The sequence below is a fragment of the Ostrinia furnacalis genome, unplaced genomic scaffold (assembly GCF_004193835.3).
Source record: "Ostrinia furnacalis isolate ACB-3 unplaced genomic scaffold, ASM419383v2 OfSCF7012, whole genome shotgun sequence".
Lineage (NCBI taxonomy): Eukaryota > Metazoa > Arthropoda > Insecta > Lepidoptera > Crambidae > Ostrinia > Ostrinia furnacalis.
In genome coordinates, this window is record NW_021137251.1 from 623,529 (window position 1) to 650,756 (window position 27,228).

At 34.2% G+C, this 27,228-nt stretch overlaps 1 protein-coding gene across 1 annotated transcript; it reads left to right on the forward strand.

Moving 5' to 3' along the window:
- On the forward strand, positions 1-26,833 carry LOC114363115 (facilitated trehalose transporter Tret1). The gene is made up of 7 exons (XM_028318743.1): positions 1-199; positions 7,633-7,784; positions 16,724-16,859; positions 20,509-20,737; positions 21,623-21,779; positions 24,727-25,119; positions 26,501-26,833. Exons 2-7 carry the CDS (start codon positions 7,722-7,724, stop codon positions 26,831-26,833), a joined length of 1,311 nt encoding a protein of 436 aa, XP_028174544.1. The 5' UTR covers positions 1-199; positions 7,633-7,721.
- The last annotated feature ends 395 nt before the right edge of the window (positions 26,834-27,228 follow it).

The window sequence follows — 27,228 nt, forward strand, 5'->3', positions numbered from 1 at the left end:
TCAGTTGACCTGACTCCGATCGAGTTGGCGGACGAGTCGCCTACATCGCCAGAGACCGCGCGACATTGTTACGAGAAAAAAAGTGAAATGAAATAAACTTAAAAAAGTGTAAAACCAAAAAAATATTTTGGATATTAGTGCCTTTTGAGTGTTTTGAAATTGACAATTAGGACAAAATTATGTAGTGGACTTTATGACGGTAAAAAATATTTACTTTTTTGAAAGTTTTGTAACTGTGGCATTGGCTCTAAATATAGTATTTACCCGAATATTTTCAGTTCCATAATAAAACTGTAGCCTACTTTTTCTACATTTTTAATGCGACGTAAAATCTAAAAACGTGTTTGAAATTGGGTAAGATTGAGAAATATTTTAATTACTTACGTGACAAAATTGTCTGTTGACAATCTTTCTAAAAACTCAGCACATTTTGCTGACAGTAAAATACTGTTTTCAGGTAGGTAGTAGCTACGTAGTAGTATTGCGAAATTCTAAAGCTTGAATGTTTTGAAATAATAAAAGAAGAAAAAAAAATACTTTTTCAAGGAATAAGGAAATTCAACTGAAAATGATCTTGTCTTTTCAAATAATTAGGTTTAACCTTTTAAGAACCGGTAGTTAGTTATCTTTCCTGGTATCATTAGAACATCATTGTTAACTAATTATGAAAATTATCAGGCAATTTCAAACATTTACCCATAGGTCAATCATTTATCATGAATTTTAATTGATGATCTCAAGGAAAAGCTTTTTGCTGATGACTGTTCTGATAATGTTCGTGAAATCTATAGCGCATAAACACTCACTGATTAATCACGAAATCTCAGAAACTTTAACACCTACAAACTTTAAATTTGTAGGTTCTTTATAGGGTGTAGATATCCACTTATAACGAATTTCACGAAACTCCACCCCTAAGGAGGTAAAACGGGTTCCACGCGTAGGTACTCTAGTAAGAGTAATTTATATTAGTTTGAAAATAAGTTACTCAACTATTGCTACTTATACCTATTAAGCGATATGTATTTTTCAGGCTTTATATTTTTCTTTCATATAAATGATTTGCAACTACCAATATAGAGTTTAAGTTAACTAAAATCACACAGTAAACGCTATGACCATATGGTGTAGTGGTTTGCGTATTACTCTAGCGATGGTTGCGTGTTCGATTCCTTCGGGGAGACAGTTTAACCAGCCTAAACCTGCTTACATGGACGTACGTTATTATTTTGTACACCCAAGGCTTCATTGCACCATCTCACTTTGACAGTTACAAACGTCAAAAATTTGTCAAACTTCTTACAAAAAACTCCGGTTATCGTTATACGGTTAAAGTTAGGTGGTGCAACTCAGCCTTAGTGATATTGCAATGTTGACAAACTGCAGACTACAGAAGAATTACTTTATGGTTTATATGTATGCGGAAGTGTTCAAAGATATTAAATGAGGACAAAAAAACTTTAAATCATAAAAAATACGCGCATCAACTGTAACCTCATAGTTTATCAGATCGATTAAGGTTAAATTTGTTGGGTCAGGTCAAAGAATAACTTTAGCTCGTGCTATTTTGTACTTATCACCATTTTGTTATTATTTATACATACTATATAGTTTAGTAAATGAACCTTTTCAGTAAAACTTACAAGGTATTAACCACTGGGGCGATGATTAATATTTTAAGGTGTAGTAAGAGTAAGTAGGCCCCACCCTTCTGTCTCAGGAAGAGTTCCACATAAATAAGTAAACCACTGGCCGTCCCCATCAGCCGACAAGAAAAAGGTTTAGTGAGACCTGTGAACTTTAATGCAACTTCAAAGTAGTGTAGCAAAAGAAGATGCGAAAAAAGAAGATGCTTTCCTTAGCAAATAAGATGTGGATATAAAATTAAAACGAAATACACGTTGCTTATCTTTTAATATTACGAAGCTGCACTTTGATAGGTCAAGATGATAAAAAGACAAAATTATCTAAATAAACTAATATCTATTTAAAACAGAGATTTTGAAACTAAAATTTTAAGGCAGTGGGTTAAGTTTCTCCAGATAATTTTAGAATAAAAATACATAAAAACTGAATGCCATACTTTTTAGTATGTCTTCTGAGTCATGTTTTGTATTACTCGTATTAGGTTATCCTATTAATAAAAATCAAAAAATCAAAATCAAAAATATTTATTCAGTTTAGACCACAAGTGGCACTAAGAACGTCAATAGAAAATAATAAAAAAAGAAAAAGGTAGCCCTTATGGGGCACTTTACATGTCTCCTTATCTTTTGGGCCCTACCAGCGCTTCGAGACAAACATATGGCAAGTGCTGAGAAGAAACGCCGGAACAAACTCAGTCACCACTTATTGCCAGGAATTATCTAACGGTAAGAATAGTCAAATTTAAGTACATCAAATATGTGCAGACTGAACTGACCACGCATCCTTGTCATCAATATAGTCTCGAACCTTGTAGTACCCTTTGGACATAAGGGTATTTTTTATATGTATCTTAAATTTGTTTATTGGCAATTCGACAAGGTTGTGTGGTATTTTGTTAAATATGGTAATACATTTCCCCAAGAATGAATTACCTATCTTATGCAACCTAAATGATTAACAGCAAGTTTATTCTTATGTCTCGTGTTAAATGAGTGGACGTCACTTTTCTTAGTAAATAAATAACTAATAAAACACACTGTTCCCATCAAAATTATTTCAAAATACATAACGATACGCACTCTCATTTAATTTTTGTTCCCTAAGTGATTCGTCGAACCCGCAACTGGATAAGTCAGTAGTTCGTAGTAATCACATGAAGCATTAAAAACTATTATCAATATCATGCGCCTGTAAACTTACTAATAATATAATTGCCATAATCTCTAAGAAATTAACGATATCCATAACTTTCGAGAACCAGTAGGCCTAAGATGCGCGACGCGATAAACTTTTATCGCGCCATTTTGTCGACCCATACATTTGTCGTCTAAAATCATAATATTTTATTACGGCGCGCATCCTAACCCGGCAGGACTCGAACCAGGGACTCGTCGTATTCAAGGAGATCCACCATGCTTCTAACAAACTATTAAAACAGAAGACGGACGACATTTTTAAACGTCGTTTATTTATAAAGCGATATTGATAACCATGCCCCTGACTTTTCGATTCAAATTGATATTCAGTTCGAAGTGTGTTTATTACTGTTCATTTCAATAATAAAACATTCAACTACCTCTTCACAGCTCTTGTTCAAATAAATTGGCTATAACGTTAATGTGATCCAGCAATATTCATATTATTTATTAGCTCTGTTATCACTTAATTTATTTTAATATTTGCATGTCATCAGGTTTCATAGCTTGATGTTTTATGAATACGGTTTTTTGTAACGCCTTTTTCTGAATGATTATCTTAGTAAATCAACCAATCAATCGATCAACATGGAAAGCATTGGGGGAGGCCTATGTTCAACAGTGGACAATGGGCATCCTATGGCTATGATGATGATGATAAACCATGTTTTTGTTTCTTTTTTAATACTATTTTCTGTTCTATTATTTTGTCTGCGAATTCAGCTGCATGTATTTTGATGTGTCTCGGAGTCAATCAAAAAGAAGTTATAAATTAAAATTATAATAAAAATAAACTTTTTTAAAAACAAGCTTTTATTCTGAATTTCGAAAGTTTGTATCGCGCATGGAATTTATTCCTCTTTTTCTCTGTTTGCGCTACAAGCTTTCGAAATTCAGAATAAAAGCTTGTTTTTAAAAAAGTTTATTTTTATTATAATTTTATTTTACACTTTTTAGTTATATCTTAATCTCAGGACCCTGGACGTTATCTAACACTAAAGTGCTCGAAAAGACAAATCCAACGAACCCAAACTCGATGAGTTTCCGCCGTTTTGTTTAGGAGTTCCTATGGCCACCTCCCGACTCCATCATCAGACCAGCTCAATGGTACCATAATATTGCATTGTCATCGGACTTACACATGTATGCAAAATTTCAGCTCAATAGGAAACCGGGAAGTGGGTCAATTTTAAGTTGCAAGATTTGACGACAGACACCAGACATGTGAAAGTAATAAAAAGCTTGAAATTTATTAAAAAAAAAAAGCTATGTTATCTGTCACGTTGCGACAAACGATACAATACAATAGTGTATTGTTGTAAATTAAATTGCGATAAGACGACGCTTGCGCAGCATATGCGCCAACCATGTTTCAGGGGATTCCCCTTTCTGATTCTATGGGATTTATGGGTCACATTTTTTTCAGCTTCAGCTAGAAACGTAGTGATGTTCACTTGATCGAATCTATTAGAAATATTATGTCTAGAATCTCAGTTTTTACACCGTAACATCAGTATCAAATAAATTTGTTACCGTGGAGTAGTCAGTATCAAATAATTTATACATAAAGGATGTATAAATTCATATGAATAAATTATTGTGTAAGTCCTTTTTTTATTTTTTTTTATTTTAGGTGTTAAAAATGCATTGAGTTGCATACCCGCCGCTGTGGTAAGGTCCTACTGGTATTGAACTATGAAATATTCCCTTGCAATTAAATCCATATTGAGTGTGGTAAGTGACAATTAAAATAACTCTACTCTCTTATAAATTGATTATTAAAAATAACAACTTTGTCAATCACTTCAAAAAGTTTAACTGTGTTTAAATTATAAAATTATTTTATCTTAAATTACTTATGTTTTATATTAACGACAAAACTCATCAACTAAAAGATGGGCTATTAATTTATATGCGATTTGGAGCTATTAATTATCCTTATCTTAGAAAAAAACAGTATACGAAAACTAGAACTCTATTTTTTAGTTCAGTCAGTAGGTATTAGCCTTATTTATAATTTTCTGTGGTAACAATTGAGTTGTCATTCTTGTGATGATTATGTATTTAATCATCAATAGCTTTTAGTTCGCGTTTTAGTACCTCCAAGAGTATAATTTCAGAAAATTCTGTGTTCATCAGCTCATCTACGGTAACAAAAGGAAACTTTGTGCATCTTTTATTAAAGTTATAAAAACTTTACCTACATGTAATTTGAACTGTAGGTATACTGTGGGTTAGTCAGTTTTTCCTTTTTAAAACTAGGCATTAACACTATACATAGTCGGGTCAGTCTGTATGCAATTTCACGCATTTCCTGACAAAAACATTTCTTAGGTAGGTACTTCTTACTATGTATAATATACATAATATAATCTTTTTTAGAGTAATCATATGGCATAGAAATCTTTCTTAATGACTAGGTTGTGTGAAGATCTATTTTCGTAAATCATGATAAAAACACACGATAAAAAACGACACGGCCGGTCCCGCAAGTTTTGGCATGTTATGGTAGGCTTTATTGAGGTAGCGTTAGTTTTTGAAACTCACACATTGAATATTTATTTAGGTACCTATCCAATAGTGTTGCTAAGCGCAAAATTCCAACAGCTGAACCGATTTGGCAATTAAGATACTTATTATTCTGTGATTAAGTTAAGTTTTTCTGAAGATAAGTTTTAAGATAATCTTTTCAAATTCAGGAAATAGGTGGGTAACCTTTTTCTTCTTTTTTCTATAGGCATTAGGCATATAAGAATAACAACAGTACGATGTCGGCCGGATCGGTTGGGGGATCCTAAAAACATTTTTGTTTTTATGCTATCTTCATGCGACACATGACCTCTGTGTCTCTCTAATTTATGTATTTTACTATTATTTTATTATCTACAAGACTAACTAATGTGAAAGTAAATAATATTTAATGTTTGTTACGATTTTAAACCTAAATAAAATTTTACTTTGGTAAAAAAAATTTATGGACTCAACAGAAACTTGAACTTAAAATTCTCAAAAGTTGGTCTGCCACTTCCAAATTCAGAATTTAATTATTTTACGTTTATTATGTACAATATACATATTCATATAGGGCGTGTGATTTAGCTAATGAATAACAAAGGTGATCAACATTTTTGCCTAACCTAAAAATACGATTTTTTTTCGGAAGATTATACAGTGATTTGTACATATTTTTTACTTAAGATTTTGACAAAACATTGTATCAACTATTTTCATTTCTCAATTAAGTATAGGGTATGAAATTCGTTTCGTTTCAATTTCGTATTTATTTGTGTGGTATTTACAAAAAAAGAGTTTCCCATAATTAAGATATTACGCCCGTATTTTTAATTGTAGAGACGCTTGGAGGCTTTCTGTGACAGATCTAACGCCAGCAAAGAAGAGCTAAAAACTAGTCTTCCATAAAAAAAAATATTTCAAAAGTTTTTATAGTGCAGTCTGGTAAACTTGACCTTGCATTAATTTGTTTATTGACTTTGTTGATGACACATATTTCCGTCGTAGTAAATTAATGATTATTAATTAATTAACACTCCATCCCTGTCAATTATACATCCATTTGTATGGAAATCATCAGATAAATAAAATATTGATCTAATTGATGTTAACGTTTTTTTTATTGCTGTAAAAATATGTTCCAAACGTTTTTATCGCAAGTCCATGTTAAGTTAAAAACTTGATGCAAGTATCAAGTGTCAACTAATATTATTAAAATTTAATAATTTGATACTTGAATCGCATATTTCATAAAGTTTAGATATCAAGTTCTCTCATGGTAGACTGGGCAAAGTCATAGCTCTATCTTTGTAGCTAGTTTTTAAAACTTTATTTAAACTAAACAAAAGCACAGATCATATAAATTATCTTAGACATAATTAATGACATCATTTTTTTCCTTTTTTTAAAATAACAAAATAATTAAGGACCATCCAAAGCAAATTGCGGGCAAAAGTAAATTTTTGAACCATAGTTTATTAATTAGTGTCGGTTTTTAGATGGAAACATCTAAAATTAGACTTAGATGCCATATATCATGTTGAATTGAAACGTATTTACATTTTTAGCAGGTTTCTTAGTATTCAAATTGCAAGAAAGTTTTTTATTCTTATTTCGTCAAAGTTAATGCTATTAGTGTCAGTTTACTATTTAATTGATAAATAATAGTAGATTATTTCAAAAATTTGGAATAATGTTTGTATAACATGTAAGCTGGACTAATGATCATGTTGTTTTGTAGTAAAAAGATAAAAAAACTGATAAAAACAACCATTTATAGTTCTGTAAAGTATTTCTCTCACCCAAAAGTCAACAATCAATATTGCGTAGGATTTTTTATAGTAGCTAAATGTAAACTAAAATATTATTAAGTTCTCCTACTTTTATGGTTATACTTAATAGTTCCTTAAGAACAAAAGTTAATTAAACAAATATTTGGCTCTTACTAAATGAGTATCAGCGAAATGTGGTAGTGCATTTAGTTGGTACAACTGAATGGAAGAACAGTTCTAAAATCTAAAGCAACCATCAAACCAATCTTGAGTAAATATTTTCAAAATAAAGAGACAATAATAATTTATTGTATTATAGATTTCTCACACAACTGTATTGTTTATTCTATCTCGCCTAAGTGCTAAAATAGCCGAGCATATCCAGCTTTACTACCGATAAAGTAACGTAAACACGGCAATAAACTGTCTATAATAATATTGTGATAATAATAAGATAAAGATAAACAATATACCTGTAATTAAAATTGAATCGTGCATTCTGAAAGTGCATTAGTCCCGGGAAAGGTGAACTGTGCAGAAGTGACACACAAGTGATACAGAAGTGACACACAAGTGACAAGTGAAGTGATTTGAAATGACGAATCAAGTGAGTGAGCCAAGTGTGCCAATCAGCAGAGCTAGAGTAATTTTGTCACAGGTAAGATATTTTAGATTACTCGTTTTTAACCGACTTCAAAAAAGGAGGAGGTTATATGTTCGACTGTATGTATGTTTTTTTTTTCTATGTAGGTATGTTCACCGATTACTCCGTCAATTGTGGACCGATTTTCAAAATTCTTTTTTTGTTCGATAGGGTACACTTCTGAGGTGGTCCCATTGTCACCAAGTCAGGATCTGATGATGGGATCCTAGGGAAATCGAGGGCAACCCTCAAATTTTATAGGCATATATATCGTTTTTCAAACTTTTTCTTAAGTTATTCAAGTATTTGCTCCTGGAAATCATCATCTCATATTGATGAGCTGATGAGTGATGATAGAAGGTAAAACTCCTTAATGCTTAGGAGTTGGAGGATAATTCTTTTAATTTTATAGATAAGCATAGTTTCTAAAGTTATTCAAGTGTTTACATCAGATATTCATCATCTCATCACGATAAACTGGTCATGGTAGGTACAACTCCTTAATGCTTGATAATTCTTTAAATATTATAAGTACAAATAGACCAACAGTTCTATTCTTTCATGTTTTTAAGGTGGGCTGATGGTTTAAGGTCTTTTTAGGTTTCCTATATGGTAACCTGTATTTTGTAGGGAATATTATTTTACACTAGACATGAAGAATATGATCTTAATGTACTGCCTACCTTCACTGGTAACATCAAGGTAATAATTAGTTAACTAAAAAGCAAGAAATAAGTAAAATTTTATAAAAAAAAAAACCGTTTTTATTTTTTTTTAAGCAATATCATCCTGATGTCTTTTGCTTTTGGTGTTCACTGCTGGAGAACAAATCTCTAATTTATGATTTGGCACTGCTGGCCAAACGGGTTGGCTTACAAGGCTGAAGTATTTCAGCTTTTGCAATGTTTTAAAAGGCAGCAGCATTCTTGTACTATTTCTATTGAATGGGATAATGGAAATATTCCTGACCAAGAGAATTTTGCGGGAATCTCATATTTAACTCAAAATTGACGAATCTTATTGCCATAGCCCATAGGCTTGTGTTTCGAAACCTTTGAACCCAGAACTACAAAAAATTCCACCATAAAATAATGTTGTTTTATGACTTGATTTATTACTTGATAGTCCATGGCTAATTGATTCAATCTTCACGTTTCCACGTTAAATTACATTTAATTGCCATTATGTAAAGTCGCTAATTAATTATTATTACATTTAAAGAATTTTAAGAAAACCTAACCTATCATACTAAGATGAATCAAGAGATATGTACTCCCACATAAAAAAAACATGAAATAGGTATCATCTACTACTTAGGCTGAGTTGCAAGACCTAACTTTGACCGTAAATATAACGATAACCGGTTGTTTTTGTATTGAGTTTGACAGATTTTTGACGTTTGTCAATGTTAAAATAAGATGGTGCAACCCAGCCTTAGTATAAAAGTACTAACGAAATATACCTACAACAATTAATTACCTACCTTATGTATGATAACGCAGTTAACTCATACCTTGAGAACAGTGAATCCACTAACTCAGGTGGGATACAAACCCATGACCTTTTGCTTTCTGACCTTTGGTTAACACGCGATAGATACCACCTGAGCTCCCGAGGTTTTGGTGCTAAACTTTGACACTTGCAGACATTTTCTATCGTTATTTAGAGCAAAATGAATGAGAAGTAAAGCATTACATTGTATAAAGTTAACGTTTTATGCCCGTTTTCACCATCAATCCCTAATTTTTAAGTGACCCATATGGTAACACATATGTAATAGGAATTTTGTTTTTATAAAGGTCACTTAAAAATTAGAGATTGATGGTGAAAACAGGCATTATTTTCGTATTACTGCCAAAGCCCATTGAAAACTCGTTTAAAAATATTAACGCGGCAACGCTCTGAAATAATAACTTGTTTCTTCTGGTATAGGTCAGTTTTGGATAAAATTTTCCCTTTCAACTGCATTACAAACAAACGCACTAACAATAATATTTACTATTTTTATAAGACCAGTATAGATTACGGGACCTTGGGGCTCTCCTCGCTTGACTTATCGGTCGGTGGTCTTTGAGACGTAAGTACATACAATGTTGCAGTCTAACCTCTTTAGTGGTTAAAACTTAGTACTTTAATTTTATTTTAAGGTTCTTTAACTTGCTACAAAGTTAACTTTTCGGGTCGACGGATTTCATTTAATTTTATTTGGTGTACCTGTTCTTGTAAGCTTGACCTTCTTCTTCTTTTTCTTAGCCAATCCCATTATTTGGGAAGTAAGCAGTATATTCCTTAGTATAAGCGCATTTAGCTTGTTAAAAGTACTGAAAATGTTACGGAAATTAATAATACAAACCTACATAATGATTGGGACATAGTAATTATCAAAATCTATTATTTAAAAAAAATCGTCCAAGCTCGAACTATAAAATTACGATCACTAAATAAACACGTTTTTTTCACACAAGATTTATTGGTTATAAATAAACATTTTTAACTTACAATATTATTTTCAGCCCAAGACCAATGTACTTACTATAATATATGTATAATATGTATAATACTACGAGTATTGGCTGTTGTAGAGTTTTAATTACGCCTAAATTCCAAAATTTTTACGGCTTGCTTAATTAAAATGGACAGACAAGTAAATGTTCCCCAAGATGGACATTAGGCCAAAATAACAAGTTGGTAACCAGTTATTTTAATGGAAAATTCTAAGATATAACAGATTAAGTGGTGGCTCTACAAGGTTGGAAAGCGAAGCCTCGGTTTGATTGAAAAATAAACAGTATACAGGGTGATTCGTAATGCTATCAATAAACATAATATACAAGGTGTAAAAAGATGTGAAGATCCGTCATTTTGGAAAAGGTCTGATTGGGAGGCTTTTTTGTATGGAATACCTTTAAAAAGGCATTTTCTAGTAAAAAATATTTACATTATATTTATTTGGTCAGTATAACTCGTAGTAAAGTTTTTTTTATTTTATGAAAAACATAAGACTACATCTTCGTTGCAAAATAGCAACAACAGAAGAATAATAAATGCTACTATGTTTTGCTTGATCGCTATTGTACACAAACTGGTTAGTTATGTAGCAATCACATGTAAGCGAGCACTACTGGGTAGTAAAATCAAACTACCCGAACGGCACTAGTAGGTTATAATGAAGCCGAACGAGTGTAGTAATTCCTTCCGTTAAGCTTTGTTTTTCTTCAGATACTGCCGAACTAAACTCTTATTTATACATCTTATGGGAATATATTTATCATGCGGTATTTTGAAGGAACACCCTGTATTCCTGTTCCTGTTCGAGTCGCCAAATAGACCAGGGACCCGGGTCAAACATATTGACGGCAATTTGTTCCAATTTATATTCGTATTGATTGATCGTATTGGAATTATTACTATGTAGGTACCTACGTATATTCTGAATGGGAATAGATTGTTGTTAGATGAATTCACTTTGCGTTTGGCAGAAAACTTTGAATCAGTGTGTGCCTAATTAAGTAACTAAGCAAAATATGTATTCCCTTAAAAACTGAGGCAAATCTATACACTCTAACTTAACACAACAAGTACGTAATACAGTACTATAAGTGTAAGTAATTATTTAACAAGTAGGTATATGTATACTACATTGTATTAGTAAGCTTTATAGTCAACTAAAATAGACGTGGTTTAATCTAACAAGGGGCTAACGAGAACTTCGAAATCGAAGCATACGGAATCATGTTTCTTTTTGATCAATGAGGTTGATTGATGTCTATAATGTCACTAATTGAGGACACCGAGTAATTCACAATTTGTGTCTGCCATCAGGGATGTTTCCCCCCCCGCCCCGCACGGTGTAGTGCTAGCGTACGGAGCTCTCGGGAGTTTTTGCTTATAAAAATAGATAAATCGCTTATAAGTGTTTGTGAGTGTAATAATCGGTTTGTATGTGACACGAACTACGGAAACTGTAAGTTATTCTGTCTATTTATCGCCTCGTTTGTGTTTTCTGGTTAAATATTCGGTGAGTAAACATCTTTTTTATTTTCTCTCGTTGCGGGTGTTTGATAAAATCGGCCCGCGCCAACCGAGGTGGCGGGTCGACCGTAAGCGTGCTGCGTCAGCGGTGCGCGTTTCCATTGCGCCGAACTATAAACTCGTCCGTCATGCCTGTCATGAGCAGTCTGCCCATCATATCTTGTGGGAGTGTGATCTTTGGAAACATGAACGTGATATAATGCTTAATTCAATACAACATACATCTGTTTCCGCAATTTATTACACCGATCTTGTCGCGACAAGGAAAAATTTCCGTGCTTTTAAGCGATTTTGTGAAAAATATTATTGGCAGGTAGTTGCTAATTACTCATAAGATAGGCCCCCTTAATTTAATTTATTGTCCGTGGTGCATAATCTTTTTCTTAAAGGTTTTTAAACCTTTGTTTGTCACCTGTCATCCGCTTTGCAATGGAGGGAAGTCGAACCTTAATTTCGAACTCCTCCTATGTTCTTCTGATTAATTTCGTTGCGGGTCCAATGACAGTTTAACTTTCCCCCGGGACAAACTTGACCTTCATTGGTTGGGTTTTTGTGGCGGTCAAGCTGTAGATCCTGGCTACACAGGAGTTGCAGTGGTGGGAACGAGAGGTGGGAATAGTCCCGTATACTTAATTAAGTTACTGAAACATTTCTACATAATCCAAATTAGGCGTCTTCCTATAACAAGTATCTAAAAATATCTAACGCATTGTCAAACACCTTTACAGTTCAAATGCCTTTTTTAGAGTCAATAAAACTATTGCTATTGCGAATGGTTGCGCAATCCTCTGACAATAATATAAAGTTTACATGGCATCGGCATTTCTAGCTTAGAGCATTCAATTAGTATATTTAGCACATTACAATAGTTTGACTATAATTAATACACTTTTACTATCTGACATTTAATCTGTTAATCATTTGGGTACATCCCAATAGAAATTTCGAGTGCAGATCAAACCAATACAATACTCGTACACTATTCCTAATCGTAATAAGAAAAATACCTTATGATGTCTGTAGTACTTACTGTCAAAAGCACATCTTACCACAAAATAAGGATATTCGTCAATGAATTTTGGAGTTTACCTTAACTTTATGTTTAAAAATCAATAGAGGAGTTGATGTGCTGCTATACGCATACCGTTATTAATATCGTTCAGAACTTGAACTTGAGTTTGAGTTTATTAATAAATTAATGCAAATGCGGAATTAGTCGTAAATACAAAATTATGATCAAAATACTAAATTTGGATATTAATTTATTTATAGCTCATAATATGTGACTATTAATATTTTTAGTGTTTACTTTGTTACAAATATTTATAGTTATATAAACTGTTGTCAAATGAACATCTATGTAAATAATGTTATAATATTGAATTTCACACACTTCACACCCACATACAATTAATTAAAAACTTGTTTAGAATTAAAATACGAGCCGAGGATGTTTTAGAGAAGTTTACAACAAGACCCGTAATAATAGCGCGAACTCTATTTAAACACCCATTTTAATAAACAATAACTGAAAATATTGAATACACCACTAAATTTTTATCACCGAAAAAATTTTAACAGGTTATGTAGAAACGTGTGGAATATTGGAAGCAAAAGAAAAAGAAATGGTTTTCATGAAGTTAATTTTTTTATTAAATTTTCGTTAGTCCGTATTTTACGCGTCACAGCTGGGTCACTCCGCTGCTCGCTAGAGTAATCGTACGCGCTCGCACGCTGCATCGATCTGTCTGTCTCACTCACGCCTCGACCACGCTTCCAGTGTTATTATTACATACTTAGCTAACTTAGACAATTTTTAATTCTAGTAAGTGTTACATTATCATACTTAAATAGTGCTAGCGACGCGTGTGTCAATAAATTACCAATTTTAGGAGGATATTTTGAGTCACTTTATTTTACTCTTTTTTTTGCACAAATGGGATCAGTATCAATAACTCATTACCCAGAATTTTTTTTTTCGGTGATTAAAATTTAGTGGTGTATAGATTAGAGAGAGAAAGTTCCATCTATTATGGCAATGGGACTCATGGAATAGGTAAGTCTTCCGGCGACTTGACCTACTTTCAGCTTGGTCCACGGGCCAAGTCGATTAATTTCGTCCTTTATGATGAACTTTTAGATTTGCAAAGAACTTATTAAAAATTTTCGTGCAATGAAATAGTAAATTATACTCGTAGACTATAAAAACGGATCTATCACTAACTATAACTTTTGCATACGCATCCCAAAAGTTAAATGCAAATCTCTATCATCAGCCTATGACTCTACTCACATTCGGATAATATATCAAAAGCACGTTGCGTGTGTTGCGTTTCATGTATTCGTTGGTAATGGTCTCAGATTATGCGTTTAAAAAGAAGCCTGTTCTATAAATACCGGTCGATTAACCGGTTCACAAACTGTCACAAAAACATCTTAGAATTAGAGCTTTGTTGTTGTTAATAGCGAAGGCTGTGGATGGACAAGAAGAAGATTATTTCAACCGTGTCATAATTCGTAAAAAATATAACTTTGTACTTTACGCGAATATATCAAGCTGTTTGTTTTTTTATTTTTTCGTTATTACACCGAGTAAAGTTTAACTAATAACTAGTATAACAACGATTCTCAGACCTACTGAATAACAAACAAAATTTCATAAAAATCAATCAAGCCGATTCGGAGGAGTTTTTTTACAAACACTGTGACACACAAATTTTATAATTTGATTTGGAGATGTAAATATGCCTAATTGCATTATACAATGTTTTCGGTTTTCATGATGAAATGTGGTTCTAAGAAAAATAGTCTGAATTTCGAGCAGTAGAGTGCTTGCACTTTAGTTAACATTTAGTTATTTGATTACGTTTGAATTTTATTAGCAGAAATGTAAACACATTTTAAATACTTTACGCACGTTCTAGTCTGTCAGCACCTTTAGAAATGTTATTCTAAGAACCTTATCTAAATTGCGAAATATTTCACGAGAAATCGATCCAAAAATGTAGATACGGAAATCACAAACGTATTTTTGTTATTTTAACTTTCAAACATGTTTTGATAAATAAAATCGTCTGTAAATAAGTAGGCAAGGTCCTAAAGTATTCGTAAAATTGCTTCTTAATTTCAGATGGAAGAAATATGGGCAGAAGCTTAATGACTTCAATGAATTCGTGTATGAGAGAATTTTGTGTTCGTAAAATGTTAAGAAGCAATAATGCTAAAATGTCAAATAATAACTCAAAATAAGTATTTTATTTTGCAATCAACTAATCATACTTTACTTGTGTACTTTGATTGTTTATGAAATATTATTTAGGTCAAAAGCGGAAGAGAATTTGCACTACATTCGAGAATGTATTAACGTAAACATTGATAAAATAATACATAGTTGTTAAAACCTTGACATAATGACTTCATATTAGAACATCTACTTTGTAAAAACATAAGTTTTGAATGTGTCGTGACGTCATATAAAAAAACTACAGACTGTCACTTTGGAATTCCATCACCCAATTAACTGTCAAATGGAACGCAATCAAGTTCCAGTCATGGAATTTATATTCCCATGCTTTAAGTACAGTCAGCCGCAATAAAACAGAAGTACTTCTTAGTTAAGTCCGTTTCGTGAGACAGCAGAAACATGCACCCATTTACCTATATCGTTAAAATCAGTACAAAAAATTGAGAGGTAGGTTCTAGTATAGAAAATTTTCTATATCTTCAAAAGTATCTGATAGCGTTATCAAACTGGTGTATGTGCATATAAATGGTATGGTGAAGTCAGTTTGATAATTATCATCATCATTATAATTATTTTATTTATCTTATTTGCTAGATAATCGAAGTTAAGCAGATAAGATTTAAGTTTGTATAAGAAAACTTAACAACGTTTTTGTTGCTCTGTGTACAAATGTAAATTGTCGGAAGAATGCGTTTTATCAATTCCACTGATTAATTAATTAACCCACGTCCTCAATAAGATGACATTGAATTTTTAAGTTTGAGATGTTATAAATAACCTAGAACTATAAAAATAGAATTAAAACTGTTTTTATCACTCTAAACATAAAATTAAGTTTTGTCTTGTTTTTCCGATAATTTAGTATGAGATAATGGCTAATGTCACTAAGCAGATTTTATCGCAATTTTAATTATCTTTCGTAGACATTGATGGTTCATTTTATTACTGTAATATCAATAATCGCATCAATAAATTGGTAGACTAGATAATGAAAAATACTGATTATACAGAAAAGGCCTCATATCCGGCCAGCTTATGGAGTGTATGCCAAATCCTACATTTGCTTCTGGTAAATTTGAGGCGATCGTACTCCAGCAGTAGAGACCAAATGACTTTCGGGCCCGGAATATTAAGGGTCATTCATCATATTATTGGAAAAAAAGCAATGTCATCCTTTTGTTAATTTACGATTTTATTAATATTTAGGAGTCTAATGCCCGTTTTCACCATCAATCCCTAATTTTTAAGTGACCCCTATGGTAACACATAATTAAACAGGAATTTTGTTTTCATAGGGGTCACTTAAAAATTAGGGATTAATGGTGAAAACGGGCATAAGCCTAGGCGCAGACCACCGATTTTTGTCGGCCGATAGTTTAGTCGGGCAGTTAATCAGTGTGGGCATGCATGGAAGTGCGCACAATATTACACCGATTGATTCTTCATACAAATTAGAATCGGGCTCAACTATCGGCCGATTGCCTAGGCTTATATCAATACAATCGGTATTGTACAATCAATTAAAAAACAAAGTTATATTAATATAATTTTAGTTGTACGTGTAAATTGGAAATGTTGTCCCTACTTAGCATCAAACCCTCTGGGTTTAATAGTTTTCACGTTTCGTTTTTTAAAGTTGCTTGGATTTACACTATGAATATCCTATCTTTATTTGCAGGTGCTAGCATGCCTTGCCCTGGATTTCCTTCTGATCGGACTGGGAATGTCCATCAGTTTCGTCACGATGGTGCTGCCAGAGGTCCTGGACGCTCCCGAGGGACTGTCCATCAACAAGAAACAGGCGTCTTGGTTCGGTTGGTATTCAATATTTATTTAAACTTAAATATACAAAAAAAAAAACAAAACAATAATTATCATTTAATTGGTACACAAATCTTTACACTTGTACTTGTAAAAAATATTTTGCGGATGATTCGATACCTAACAAAGGGAGACAACTCATCCTTGGATAAGATTTTCTCGGATAAAATGTCACTTATGACGTTATTTTTTTTAAACAAAATCCTGTTTTTTTTTTTGAAAAAAATGCATGAAATTACATACCCCTGCCGGGACAGGGTAAGGATTGTGGTAAGGATGAGGCAACCCACTAAAATAATCCCGGTACTTTGTCAATCGTCTCAGTGGACAAAACCAAGGGAATCCTTACAACTTTCAACTACCACAGCTTAAAGAAAACGGGACTAATCTAACCTCTCATTCCCACCACTGTAACTCGTCCATTAAGCAATGGTTGTTGGGAGGACATTTATAGTTGACAAACCTTTTCTTGATCCGTGCTTTACAGTTGAGGTGGCCTTTATGAGGGAATAACGCTAGCGCTACATAATCTAGGTACACTATACAGGGTGGAATTTTGTAATGCCACCTGGAGGGAAAGCACTCTTAATACTGTAGATAGTAAATTTTACTGAAAGAAAACATTCCTTTATTTTTGTAAAGAAAGAGAACTGCATTCAAAGATTTCATGGTTTTCTTTTCATTTGATTTATCAAGTTTGTTAGAGAGATTTCATCCTTATACTTAACCCTAACGATCGATGCAATAAAAATACAGGGTGTAATTTTTAACAGATTTTAGTTGGTTCGAATCCCGGGTGTGGCAAGCAAATTTTTGCAAATTTTTGAATGCATTTCTATTTCTTTTAAAAAATAAAGGAATGTTTTCTATGAGAGAATTTTTCTATCTACAATACTAAGAGAACTTTCCCTCCAGGTGGCATTAGAAAATCCCATCCTGTATTTTTAATGTTTCTCAACTTTTACTCAAAAGTTTACCAATATTTCCACAGACCCCTGTCCTAATTCTCTAGGAATTTGACACCGTGTGGTTAATCTGAGGTGTGAAATTGGTTGTTTTCTAAACCGCTATTGTAGGATTTCATGCGGAAGTAATACGACACGACGGCCATTCGAGTAATTATTATTAAGTTACACTATCGAGGTAACGTAGACAGACATGAACTACTTAATAAGTGGGCATAGGTATACGAATACAATACAGACGATCGGCACGACCTCAAAATGTGGCTTCGGTAGGGCTAGGATGCACGCTGCGATAAGCGTTTATCGCGCCATTTTATCGATTTTACGCGATAAGCCCATACATCTGTCGTCTAAAATCATCGATAAGATTTTACCACGGCGCACATCCTAGCCCGGCTGTTGTGGTAAATGGGCTACAGTGACACGCTACGTTACAGTAGAAATACTTATGTATATTCCTAGTTATTTCCAAGGCCGACTGTACTACATTCATCATCATCATCATCATTTCAGCCACAGGACGTCCACTGCTGAACATAGGCCTCCCCCAATGCTTTCCATGTTGATCGATTGGTAGCGGCCTGCACTACATTGTTGTAGAGCAAATAACCTAGATCTTAGATAGATTTGTGCGTAATTTTACCGTAAAACACGGGAGAAACTTGAAAAAAGTGTAATTCACTGACTGTTCATTCGTTCGTTCGTTTCAGCCGAAAGACGTTCACTGCTGGACAAAGGCCTCCCCCAAGGATTTCCACGAAGACCGATCCTGCGCCGCTCGCATCCAGGCACCTCCCGCGACCTTCACCAGATCGTCGGTCCACCTAGTGGGAGGCCTGCCACTCACTGACTGTACATATAATATTAAAACTTTTAGACATCATACATTTCGTTTACCTAGTAACTTTTATCTATAATAAGCTCGTCTCTCGTCTCATCTTGTCCAAAAAGTATCTCTTATGGTAACCTCAGGATTTCTTAGCTCAAGAAAACTGTATTAAAAGTCATTTGAATTACATAATAATTACTTATCTTTCATGTATACTTAACACAGAATTACTAATAATCTTTGTATGTACACAATATTATGAAGGTAAATAGTGAAATGTAACCATTATAAAATGCATCATAAATGTTATGCTAATGTGCTTATATGATATAGAGATAAATTGTGTTCAGATAATAATAAATCTTCAGTTGTAATATTTATTCCACGGCACTTATTTAATCTTTTACGAGATGTGACAATTAAAAGACCATAATAAAAGTTTTTATTAGCCTTTTTCTCACGTGTGGGTGTAACCACTGAGGTTGAAACCCTGGTGTTAGTTTTTATGACCCACCATAGGCGTTTGACATGGCTCAAAAATAAATTAACAGTCAAGATATTACATTCATCTTCAGATCATTAGTTGGTAGATACTTAATTAGTCTTCTCTACAAGAGCACGACCCTTTTTAATTCACCAGAGGTCAATTTAAAGATTTAGACCTCAGCCTAGACGTTGAAGGAATGGATTTCATTTCAGACTATTTTCAGAAAAGCTTGCAGTAGGCTTCGTTAAGTGTTTCTTTTATAATACTACATTATTGACATTAACATTTATTATTTAGTATAACGTACATTGAATTTATAGAAAATACTTTTTATCTAGATCTCAAAAATACGTCATGGAACATTTTTTTATTTGTTAGCTGACCCCGCGACCTCTGATAAGCCATCGCAATTTTTCCTTATTTGCTCATCATTTAGACCTACCTGGTCTACGACAAACATTTTAAAACCATAATCAGCTCAATCGGCCCAGCCGTTCTCGAGTTTTAATCAGACTAACGAACAGCAATTCATTTTTATATAGATTGATAAATCCAATGGGGCTTATAGATCTGCGCCAGTTTTGATGACATAAAAACACTCTAGATAGATTCTCACTAAAGCGCAAAAACACGAATTTTAATTTCTAATGGAATCCCCAGACTATCTGTCGCTTGAGAACCTGTTCTTACCAAAAATTAGCTAAAAATATACGAGCAACAATTTTTAGAACGCCAAACCGACTGTAAAAAGACCATCAGCAGCACATCCAGCTTTACACCATACTACTCTATGTAATTATAATAAGTGCGATTTTCCAACAAAATAGTTGGATGTTACTTTAGTACAAAAAACTAGCTCCTAATCATATTTGACCAGTTTTTGCGCGTTACCGAAACATTGCTGGCTATTTATAGTATACATGACAGCTCATCAGACTGCACATTTTACTTGCAAAATAGTATTTATTACAACTACGTAAGGTATCATATTAATTACCTTGATTTGCTGAGGCCGTCGTCCGAATAAAATATGTTGAATCATGTTATGCAATACAAATAACGGATTCAGAAGTTATTTTAGTCTCGCAGTAACTCGTCATTGTGGGAACATTCTTTTCATAGAGTTTAGTTGCGTGTAGAAATAACTGTAAGGTTGTAAGATTAGGCGCCTGACTGAAGAATGTAAGAGATATTTTGCTACGAAGTGAATCTTATAATTCTTTCTCTACAGGATACAGGAAAAGGAATACACTTTTCCTTTTTTTTTCTACAATTCTAAGCTTTTTATTTAAAAAAAAGTCCACCTACTGTTACTTCAAGTATTTATTATTTTAGTACCGTTCCTTTTTTTACTTTTTCAGGGTCAATAGCGTTCCTCTGCCAGCCACTCGGGAGCATTTTCTCCGGTCCTCTTCTAGACTACTTCGGGCGAAAGAAAGCCTTATTCATAGTGAATATACCGCACCTAATCGCTTGGCTGCTGATGTACTACGCTTGGAACGTTCCCACGCTGTTCATTGGGAACGCACTGCTGGGCATCGGGACTGGGATTATGGAGGCGCCGTCTATCACTTATGTTGGAGAAGTCAGGTAGGTTTTTTTTCAGTCTTTGTGATGGAACCCTTTTGTTTGAAACACTCAAGTAATATATCAATCATTCGAGAATCGCCTGCTTCAGTAGAAGAGACCGAGGAGAGTTGTAACAGAAGAAAGTTGTGATATTGTCGATTTTTGTGAATTCATTTACAATAACGAGCTCGTAAAAGTGCGCGTTTTTAGTTCAAATCTCGATCTAACGAATACGCACTGTTGCTGGCTCGCTGATAGTTAATAGGTTTTAAAAAATCAACACTGTTCCAACTCTCTTGTGACAATTCTCCTGGGTCTCCCCTTGTCACTTATTTATAAGATGTTTGCGAGCTTTCTTAAATTCGTAGATTAAAATTAAACAAAAGAAATAGAAGAACAAGTGAATTATTAAGAATGAATCTCGGTAGCTAGTGCGCGGGTGGTAAAAGGAGGCCGATAAAACGCCTTTGAAGATATTAAAGGTAAATATTCGTTCATACACTCGAGTGATAGCTATTCAGTAAACTCCAGGCGCTATATAAGCTGCTATCGTGGGTCATTTCCAGTTTAGGTATTCAATAGGTCAATGAAACAGCAATCGTCAAAATGAAAAGAGTTTAGAGAATATTGCCTCTATCAAATATGGAGTATCGTGTTCCTGCAGTGAAGGCTACCTATGATGAAGAGTTGAAAAATTAAATTTCTGTATGTTTCTGTTTCATAATACGCTGCTTCTAACAACTAATAATGTACCTAATAGTATAGGTAAGGCAGTGTACCTACTGTATACTTTTTACTGAAATAAAATATTCTTATTCTTCTCCTCAGAACGGAACCATTTATTATCCTAAAGCGCTTTTCAAAAGATTTCAGAATATAAAATACTTTTATGACTTTATGTTACAGTGACCCCTCAATACGAGGGATCCTGACCACGATGACGAACGGCTTCACTTCCACTGGGATGTTCTTGGCGTACCTTCTGGGGACAGTCTTGCCATGGAGACAGGCGGCGCTGGTAGCGCTGACTGTCCCTATCACTACCATGCTGCTGGTATTACTGGTACGTATTATATTTATTGCTAGCGGCCGCCCGCGACTTCGAACGCGTGGATCCCGTTTTACCCCCTTAGGGGTTGAATTTAGCAAAATCCCGTCTTAGTGAGTACCTACGTTCTAAAAGGAACCCCCAAGCAAAATCATAGCACTTGTCGTTTCTGAGATTTCGTTATGAGTGAGTCAGTCAGTGACCTTTCGCTTTTATGAATACTTGTAGAGTTGATTGCAAATTACAGTACACTAAGTTGGTTGGCAAACTTTCGGTTTCAAGTTGCAGCTATTTAGTTCCTCCTTTTATTATATAAAACCCTTTAAGTTAAAAAATACATTATATACAGAGTTCTGGGGCTCTTTTAAAGTTTTTAGAAATTTTACATTCGGCTTTTCCTTCTCAAAAGGTAACCGATCTCTGGCTCACAATTTTGTTGCAATCTCGTTCTTATTACAACTAAAGGACAATGGGCAAAATGGTACCCGGCTCCAATAGATATGTGTCTAGTATCGTTTGAAAGGTCTTACCAAGATGAACAACTTTTACTATGACCACCAGCCTCAGATCTGGTTGTGTACGAAGATATACATACTTTTTTTTAAGAATGGTACCCGGCTCCAATAGTTATGTTTGTAGTGTCATTTGAAAGGTCTTACCAAGACGATCAACATTTACTATGGCCACCAGCCTCAGATCTGGTTGCGTTCGAAGATAAAGATACTTTTTGTGTAACCTAAGTATCATACAGTATGAAGGGGGACGCGCTCGGGGCAGGGCACCGACGATATGGTCGGACGCGGTGAGGAAGACGGTGGGCGGGAGTTTGCATCGTGCGGTCCACACAGCTTATGACCGCAGCCTGTGGAGGAACACTATCTGTGGTCACGATCCTGGGACCGAGGAAGAAGAAGAAGAAGTATCATACGTGTCCATCGTATGGTACTTAGGTTATGCGAGGCAGGAAGGGTTTACTGCTCCAGCATCCTTCCTTAACTCTATAATTATTGATGGGGATAATTGTGAAATAAATATTTTTATTAAAAGAAGTACTACCCCCTTATTAATAAAAAGTTACACCTAGGAAGAACCTTGGATTGACACCAAATGACAATTTAAGCCAGAGTTCAACTAGGGTGTAACTTTAATAATAAAGGGGTTAAAGTTTTATTACTTCTTAAGGGTTTTATTATGGGTTGCTAAAGCGAATTAACCCACAAGACCCAATAAGTCCACCCAAAAGATGGACCGACGACCTCATAAAGGTAGCGGGAAGGCGCTGGATGCATGCCGCCACCAACCGGCCATTGTGGAAATCATTGGGGGAGGCCTATGTTCAACTGGACGTTCTATGGCTAAAATGATCAAGATGATGATGATGAAAGCGAATAAAGGGCTAATAGCTTGGGTAGTTCATCGTAGATATAATCCTTTCCTTTTCGATGCTTCTTTTAGTTATATTAATAGATTGTAGTCATAATACATACTCGTATACATGGATGATTGTGTTATACTTTCATTATAATACTTAGTGGAATTACTGCTTTCAAAACGTGAATTAGAACTGGCCCCATAGCAGACATTTTCTTACATCTAAAGGCCTTTTAAAATATATATTGGTTATGGCTATTGGAGCGGGTACCACTTTCCATACATTTTTGCCCATCATCCAATGCTAGTGTTTACTTTGATGTGCAATCGCGTCCTTTGAACTAAATGATCAATTTTGGAAAGTACAGTCATAACATTGCTATTTTTATCTTAAGTGATCATGCGTAAATCTCATCTGATTCACAGTGCACTTTTTTGATTTACAAAATATTCATTCATCCTATTACATAAGATTAGATACTTGAATATTGATATGACACATATTCAGATGAGTGAGTTAGTGACAATTTATCTAAATGATATCGATAAATACATCTGATTCACGAATAAATATATTCACAATACAAATATCTAGGTACTATCATTTAACTTGTCCTTTCAATCCTGAAGTGAAATGAGATTTGATAAAGATTTTATCATATCCATGGAAAACTACTCCTAATCTAAACCATAGTCTAGACTCAATAACTTTTTGCAAAACCATAAATGATGTACCCATCTAGGTACTTGCATCTTACATTTACACTGATCTTTTTACCAAAAACTGAATCATATTATCTACCATCGTTCGTCACCTAAGATTTTTGTTTTTTGCCTTTTAGTGGAACAACCCTTCTACTAAAATAGTTACTATAGATGGATTTTAGGTAGATTGTTTAATTAATTAATATTATTAAAAAGTTCCAGAATTTGATAATCAGAATCACCTTGTAGACAGAATTAGTATTCTAATAAAAACCTTGTATTTTCATGATAGACAAAACAGGTAAGTGGACTATAAACCAGTGACGAAATTAATGATATGGTGTTGGATGACCTTACTCAATATAAGATTGATTTGATAAAGTTTATCGTTAAACTTTATATGGGTGGAATTACGACACCTTGTTGATTTGGACGTCAATAACAACTAGATGGATAGATACTAAGTTATCTGACGATATAATAGAATATTCAATGTCTTTAGATTACCATGTCACGTCTAGTGGAAAAACCTGGGGATGTGAGTTACAATGACACATCAGGGCTAGATTAATAGGCTTAGTTCTGTCTACATATTATTTCTATTTACTTTTGAATTTATAAAATTAAATATTAGTACAAACATTCAGGCTCCATGCAAGAGTTATTTGTTTCATAATGTTTGTTCTTCATAATAATGTTTCAACAATTAGGTACTTCTAAAAATATGTTTTTGGTCAACAGTGAAACACTTTTATTTCATGATCAGTTCTGTTAAGATGCTAATTTATGATCATTACTACTTTATCCTATACCTTACCAAGTTTCCAAAAATCAAATTACAAAAAATCAAGTTGATATTCTTAACCTCATGTCTTTTAAACTTCAGGTGCCTGAAACTCCAATATGGCTGCTCTCCAAGGGACGCCAAAAAGAGGCCCTCCGATCCCTCTGCCGCCTCCGAGGCTGGGCAAAGCCAGAGGACGTGAAAGAGGAATTTGACGAACTAGTGAACTACAACGACGCCATTCACCAATGCGTGATCTGCGTTAAAGAGGGCAAAGAGGACCTCCGACCATGTGAACATGACAAGGCGAATCTCCTCAAGAAGTTCGTGATGAAGATAAGGCACGTGTTCTTTGTGAAGGAGACCATGAGGCCTTTTGTGCTTGTGATGGCGTATTTCTTCTTCCACACGATGAGTGGGTTGATCCCAGTGAGGCCGAATATGGTGAACGTCTGCAAGGCGTTAGGGATGAAGTACGATTCAAAGGCTATTGTGGTAAGCAGACAATTCATGATAGCTTATTACTCGCACAGTAAACTGTATCACCAAAATATTCATGATATTCTTTTGTGTAGTATCATAAGTGCATTAACACATTCTATTTGATGTAGATTAACGATGAAATACCTACTTAAAGAGACGAGAACTTTAATCGTAATTTTTACTAAATAAGGATTAACAAGTGATTTGAATGGTTTACTTATCAACATGACGCATCATACTGTTTCTCATCTGCATCTTAAGACATAAACCTACAAATCTATACTTATAATAAATCTGTAGAGAGGTCAATTCTGTACATGAAATATATTTTCAAAATTACTATCAGGGGGTGATTAGTGATCGATACTGATGCCAAAAATGCAATCAGTAAAATTTTTGTCTGTCTGTCTGTCTGTCTGTCTGTCTGTCTGTCTGTCTGTCTGTCTGTATGTTCCTTATAGAAACAAAAACTACTTGACGGATTTTAACGAAACTTGGTACAATTATTCTTCATACTCCTGGGCAGGTTATAGGATACTTAGGAATTCCCACGGGAACGGGCATTAGCGGGAAAATCCTTTTGTATGAAAAATCTAAACCGCTTAAGTTAGACGCTTGAAATTGGGCATGTAGGTACCTTATTAAACTTAGAGCTTAGTTACAACAAGGAATTCCCGAAATTCTCACGGAAACGGGAACAAGAGGGAAAATTCTTTTGTATGAAAAATCTAAACCGCTTAAGTTAGACGCTTGAAATTTAGCAAGCAGGTGCCTTAGTAAACTTAAAGCTTAGTTATAACAGGATATTGCAAAATTCTTACGGGAACGGGAGTTAGCGGGAAAAAACATTTGTATGAAAAAATCTAAGCCACTTAAGATAGACGCTTGAAATTTGGCATGCAGGTACCTTAGTAAACTTAAAGCTTAGTTACAACAGGATATTGCGAAATTCCAACGGGAACGGGAGTTAGCAGGAAAAAACATTAGTATGAAAAAATCTAAACCGCGTAAGATAGATGAAGGGGGTAAAACGGGTTCCACGCGTACGAAGTCGCGGGCGGCCGCTAGTATTTACATAAGATAATACCTATGCGTATACTTCAGGATATAATTAGTTTCTATTTAGGTTCATTTCTTCTATTTAAAAAGTTTATTAATTTATTCCTAAGATATCACGAGTAGGTCTAACCAGACATTTATTTAAACCTTTTTACTTACATTATTCACAAAACAATAGCCAAACTAACACTACAGATATTTTGTTCATGCATATAATTTATTGTGCTGGAATCACACTTGCTACCTCAATATTTAGTAGGTAGTTTTAGCACACTGCGTCATAAGTCATCAAAGTAAAATCTCGTTTTCTCACCTGATTTCCCTTATCTTTCAGGTCCTAGTCGGAGCAGTCTTCATCGTGATGAACCTTCTCTCCGCCGCCATCGTGAAGCTGATCGGAAAACGGAAGCTCGTGCTCAGCTCCCTCTTTGCCACTGCCTGCTGTAGTTACAGCATCAGCATCTACGCTGGCACTCAGCTCCCAGCAAGCGTGTTCTCGTATGAAGTCCACACATTCCCGGAGGAGAAGGAGATCCTGCCTGTCGTGCTGTTTATGCTGCTGGTCAGCTTCAGCAGCTTGGGTATACCCTGGGTGCTTCTGTCTGAGGTGTTCCCATTTAGGTTAGTGTTGTGTACCCTTTTTGGATCAATAATGTCTAGCCTGTGACAAGCAAACTCAAATTCTTTATGAATGGAATCAGAATTCAGTTTGAAATTTCGATGTTTAGGATAACAAATTTATTTATAGATGTACTTATAGCCAGGTGATATTTCAAAAGAACCATTGTATTAAGTAAAGTATCATTTACAAATAAGTTTAGCCTTCATACAATTATCACTCCATCATTGACCTCGATTTATTTTTATGGAGTTATAGCTATAACTTCATACGTGCGATATAATGTTATGTAGACTAAAGTAGTCTAGTAAGTGCTAGAGAAAATTGAGTTTTCGTGATGGTGATGAAACTGTATTTTCGTGATTGCCCTTAGATAAATCTAGTTGTCTCTTGATAATGTATTTTTGAGGTATAGAAAAAGATAGGATAATTTTTTTTGAAAT